Consider the following 6,000-nt stretch of genomic DNA (forward strand, 5'->3'; position numbering starts at 1 on the left):
TTTGAAAATCCCCAAAAGCTCATTACAAAGCTGCTGAATCCTGGCATAACAAAACCTAATATTAAAGTATTTACCGTCCTTCAACAAAGTCCATTACTTAGAAGAAATAATACACTTGAGTTAGTTGGATTTTATCGTGGTCTGGCAGTCAAGAAGCGTCAGACAGGGATAGATGTCAGGTTAACTATCCTAGGAAAATCATTATAGAAATGCAGGATAAATAGTATCTCAACTGACATGACACAATAAACTATTCTCCATCTGAACGAATGGCAAGCTTACAGGGTAATGAGCATTACAGTGAAAAGACTCGTGAGGAAAAGGTGGTAATTTTCCTATCCTATTACTTTTCCCAGTTCTTGGAAACTACACACAACACCCTTGGAGAAACTGGTTTTCAAATTTGTTGCACAAACGCTGATTAAATTTCTTCTCCCAATGAGTGACCAGTTACAAGAAATGCTGCATATTAAATTCTAGCCTCAGAAAATACGCATTTATGACATTTAAATTATTCCCTAGTGTAAGCGCTTGATTTTATTGTAATTCCTATCTTGATCTAACTTTACAGTCATTACCAAATAGAACAGTGTGGATATTTGAGAGCAGAAGTACAACGTCTGAGTTGGATTACGAAACTCCAAGTAACAGCAGAGAAAAATCCTGGCCTTACTCAAGTCAGTGAGAGAGCTGCAGACTTCACTGACACCACTATTATTACATTCTGTACATTCAATCTTCATCTGCCACAAAGGTGAAATTAATGAGATTTACTGTATTGTACAAATACTGTTTTCTGGGTTTCAGAACCCATTCTTGAATTCCTTTTTCAGTTCTCACTCCAGTAAATGCAGTAAGACAAAGATCTGACTCAGAACTTGTCTGCGTTTTGGGAGAAAATGCACAGAAGGAAGCCTTCAGTGATAGATTATTGCCAGTGCATAATGGCTATTGCCTGTGAATAGCGATACTAAAGCCAGAAGCTTCACTACAGCATTTAAACAGCAAGAATTTTTTAATGAACTATGTTGCAAACTTAATTATTTGAAAGTACCATCTTCTCACTAAGAAGATAATACTTTTTAACTTTATAATTTTTCTACTCTATTGTGCAAATATACAGCAGAAAGACTTGTAGTTATCGCTAAGATAGTACAAATCTTTAAATGCTTATAGTTTTTTTTCCTGGCATTACTCTGTGGACAGTAATTGCTGGTGCCAACTCTAGAGCTGCAGCTGAACTATGAGGAGAGCATCCACCCAGTCATTTTTCACTTATTTTGATTAAAAAAACCCCAAACCAACATGTTTTACTTACATTCTCTAAATGCATTTTTGATGCTGTTCTTTAGAAGCATGAGATCTGCTGCAGCATTTATCATAAAAGAATGAATGTTTTTAAAGTCAGGTTTCAAAACAGGGATGCTAAACTTCCAGATTTCCTTTGTTACGTTTATGTGTAGTCACTCATTTGAAAACTATTTATTTTAGGGATGTACCAAGCTTCAGTTTGTGAGAACAGAATGCATCCGTCTCAGTACTAAACCACAGGGCATATCATGTCCAGCCCTCCCTCCCCTGAGCACCCCTGTATCTCAAGGTTTGGTCATCATCTGAGTTATGTGTACATAAAACTGGTGAGGCAGGTTTTGACGCTTAAAATTGGCATAGTTGCAAAAAGTATACTGACAAGCACAGCGTTCACAAAACCCGCAGGCCCAGCTTTTCACTTCCCAGCACCTAATATCACCAAATAGCCAGTATCAGGCGTCCATTAGCTCCATCTGTATTGCTGCATCCACTCTATTTTGATGGCATTCTAAGAAAAAGGAAGAGTAGTTTGGACTTCATTAACTCAACATTTGCCCTTCAGTTTATCTTTCTGCATAAAAAAATTATACCTGGTGCATTCATTTTGCTTTTCATTTTTTATTTTATTCACTTTTAAGTAAGGGCTTCCACACTTCTGAAATCCTTCCATGTTACCCATAAATCTGAAGTTCCCAAAATGATTTTGGAAAACTTGCACTCTCTTTAAAGCTATAAGGACATACAGTTACAGATACGTGCCATAAAATAATCACACGAGTACTTTTTTTAAAGCTGAAACATCAAAATGTTAAAAATATTTTTCCTACAGCAACTGCAAAAAGTAGTAAAGCCCAGTTTTAAACCGAAGGCCAAATTCTACAATCTTCTGCCAGAAAAACTTCTCTAGATGCACTAGAAACTGGAGGCTTTTGGGCAGTCCCTACAAGAGGAAAATTCATACTGCAGGAAAAGCGTAACCTATGGGCACAGAAATCATCTACCAAAAAATCAGAATAATACAGCCTATTATTTCAGGCAACTGGTTTGATTTTGGATTAGATTCTGCTCTCATATTCCTGTGACTCAGTAACAGAACCTAAGCTTTCATTTCCATTCGGAGTCCCATCTAGCTCTGGATGGTGGTATTTATGCAGTTTTTATAGAGTTTGAAAGATTTTTATTTCATCCATGCTTCTTTTCACATTCACACTCATGTAGGGAATTTCATTCCTATAATGGGAAATAGAAAATACAAACTGCTTAAAATGAAGAGTGCTGGACACCTACAGCTGTACCAATAGTCATCTGCAATCCATCTTTTTTTCGCCATGACCATTATTTTCTTTGCACGTATTTGTTCTCCCACTTCTTTCAAAAGAAATGCAGAAAATATAGGTCCTTCCAATTAGTTTTGGATTTCACTGAGCTTAGCAGAGCTGCTCTGCCAGGGGGAAGTCCAGGGAGACAGGTCTGGTTAGAGCGCTAGTGGGAAACCTCCATAAACTCCGCTCCATAGGAAGCTACACCCCAAACAGATAAGGTTCCTTCCCTATCTCTTGCCATCATATAGCACAAGCTACTAATTGCTGCCTCCAAAACGACAGCAAAATCAAGCCCTGCAGTAAAAGGTCAAGAAGTTTAACATGAGACAGAAGGGAGCATGACAGAGAGCTGGAGAAACAAAGTTACAAGTCAATGCTGTGAATTCTTCCAAACCAGGAATTTGCTAAACGAAATTATCATGCCTAGAATGCCTGCAGAAGAACACAGAAACACTCCGGTGGGCCTTGCCAATGAAGCCTAGGGATACTAACTCCTTCCTGATCCTCATGGGGCATTGATGCTAATCCAGAGCCTGACGCACCAACCAAGGGTCAGGTATTCCACTTCATTCCAGGAAAAGCCCCGATGCCCTCTGCCTCTGTTTTATATTCATCAGTCCTTAACATCCGCTTCAATGGTCAGCAAAGAAACCATAAAACCAGAAGCCATATGACACATCTTTGCATTTTATCAAATAATATATTTTACTATGAAAGCGTGCATTTAAATAATACCCTATTTCTCCCCATTAATTTTACTCTCTACCTCATCTATAAGACCCTAAACTTAGAAGACCAGCTTTGTGGGCAAATGCAGGTGTTACCCCTTGCTGGCCAATACAGAAGGATGGGCGCCTTCCAGGGGAAAGGGAAGGATATTTAATCTGCCCAGCCAGTAAAAATGAACTGCCCCTTGAGCAGAACACCAGAAATTCAGTCTTGTTTGTTATGATTTTCCCTATGTGGCATATGCTGCATTTTACAAACAGGCTTTTAAAACATCCCATTTACGGCATTTGGCTCTTGAAATACCGACAAACAGTATTGGCAGAAAGTTTTCTCAATGCAATTTGATGAATACTAAAATTATTATTTGATTAAATACTAAATTATGGAAGTCTGATATTGTCTGGCTTTCTATATGATCTCCCTGTAATAAGTACATCTTTTTAGACATTTTTAGACACCTTGTTCTGGGATTAGAATATACAGGGGTTTTGACACAGCTGATTTATGTACAGCCTTCCAACGCTTTGCAACTGGCAAGGATAAGACAGTTAAGCACACTTAAAACGGTTAATGGTCATTTCAAGCCTGGATCTTCAGCCCACCTGCAGACCTGGTCAATTATTATCTAAAGAGTACTGGGTAATCTACGTACAGTGAATTGGACTGTCTCACTTTGAACCTCAGGGGATATGTCCATATTACAAAATAACTTAAGCCAACATACTCAGCAGAAACTGTCACTGTACTGGCAGTTTCAGCAGAAAAGCTGAAGATGGAAGGTGTGTTTAGAACAAAACACGACTTTGTTTCTGAAGGAAAACAAGGAGGATGAGGGTTTCAGTGGAAAAATGCTGGGGAAGATTACATGTCCCACAACTCCATGCTCTGGGTAAAGCAAAGATTTCAATTCCCAGCACCAGTGCAGCAGGAACTTGTTAAGGCAGTATTTTGCAGTAAACATGTAATAAAAATCACTCCAGCAAAGCAAGAAATATTGTGTAGATGCTCTTACGAAATATGATTACCTGACATACTGCTGGGAATTATGAATATGTAATCATTCTCGTTCTTCTTCCTTCACCAATGTCACCTGCCAAAAAAAGAAAAAAACCACATGTAATACATCCATAAACGCAAATCTGCAGAATACTATTAACATTTAAACAGGATGGAACATTTTGGATCCATGGTCCATGTTTGATAGCTCAACACATTAAATTCTATGCACCTTGCTTAACTGCATGAGGCAATGAATGCAAGTCAGGTCTAAAACCTGGTGGGCTGGATGAGCTTTGGCTCAAAAAGCTGGGGGCTACTGATGCAGAAAAAAATAACGGTTCTGCCCACTTCATGGAACACCTTCCCTTAATGTTTTGCAGAAGATCCTTCAGGTCTAATATGTAACTTCAGGAGCTAATTGGTTTTTACTTTACCGTTTTTAATGATACACGCCCATTATTCTCAGGTTCAGTAAGAGAGGATTCAAAGGAATTAGAAATTCTGTCTACAGAATCACACTGATTCTTCTTCACTTATTTGAAATTTGGAAGTCTATCAACTTCACAGAGTTTTGAGATGTAAATAGTAATTTTACTCTTTCGATAGAAAACAGATTTTTATGTACTTATTACTTAACTTTTGAACAATGGCATCTTCCATTTTATTAAGGAGATAACCGCAGCTGTAAGGAACTGGATTTGGCATCCTGAAGTCATGGTTTTAATATTTAGATTGCCTCCCCCATTCATATGTCCATACATACACACGGGGATATTAACTATACTCCGTTTCTGTTCAGCAGCAAAGATCAAATCCCTGCAAGCTAATTTTGCGCCAGGAGGGAAAGCTGGAGATACCAGTTAGAGCACCATCCTTCAGCAGTATCTAGCCCTAAGGTTTTTCAAACAGAGGTACCAGAGGCAGCACGCCCTTGTTCAGCCACCCCAGCCCAACACTCGGTGCCCAGCTGGAAGATGCCAGCTTGCTACCTAGTTCAAGCACCAGCAATTCAATCCCAGCAGAACAATCCTAAAAGCATTACTCCAGAATAGAGACAAGATCTCATCAGAAATTACTTAGGTAAGAAATCCCAGGCCTACAAACCACCCCACTAATGCCAGCAGAAAACTAGCCTGGGGTCAGAGTCATGCTCTCTTGATCCCCAGGAACCAGGCATCTCTTAACACTAGCACGCAAGGGACATTTCACGGGGGGAGTGGAACCTCTCTCAGACTGTCCTGACTGACGTTTCACGTCAAGACACTGTCCTTTGGCCTTTACTTTGTTAACGAACTTTTGGATTTATTTCTCTCCATCTATCCAGCGCCACAGCCCTCTCCGTATTCCCTCTTAGTCACTGCCTCTTCACACAGCAAGCACTTGTCTTCCTCGTCCTGCAAAACACACCCCCACCCTCTCCAATGGCGGGCACCTCTGCTCCGCCCAGGCACAGACCACAGCCCTGGAACGAGAACGCAGGCGAACGGCAGCAACCGCATGTTCCGTGTGATTAATGTATCTGGGACGCGGCCCGGCAGTCACCTAAGCTCGTCAACCCCCAGTGGAGCGCCACCCCGGCGAGGGCTCAACACCCTCCTGGCCGCTGGGACACCCGAGGCTTTGCAGCCACCCTCAAAGG

At 40.4% G+C, this 6,000-nt stretch overlaps 1 protein-coding gene across 1 annotated transcript in view; it reads right to left on the reverse strand.

Annotated features, from left to right (window-relative positions):
• The window catches only part of LOC104489970 (thyroid hormone receptor beta), a 47,139-nt gene extending 42,685 nt beyond the window's left edge, over positions 1–4,454 (reverse strand). Inside the window, exon 1 of the mRNA XM_010132192.1 lies at positions 4,388–4,454. Within this exon, the coding sequence (XP_010130494.1) occupies positions 4,388–4,394 (7 nt within the window). The 5' untranslated portion in view covers positions 4,395–4,454. The remainder of the gene's footprint in view (positions 1–4,387) is intronic.
• Between the last annotated feature and the right edge of the window lie 1,546 nt (positions 4,455–6,000).

Source organism: Buceros rhinoceros, unplaced genomic scaffold (genome assembly GCF_000710305.1).
Source record: "Buceros rhinoceros silvestris isolate BGI_N320 unplaced genomic scaffold, ASM71030v1 scaffold31092, whole genome shotgun sequence".
NCBI lineage: Eukaryota > Metazoa > Chordata > Aves > Bucerotiformes > Bucerotidae > Buceros > Buceros rhinoceros.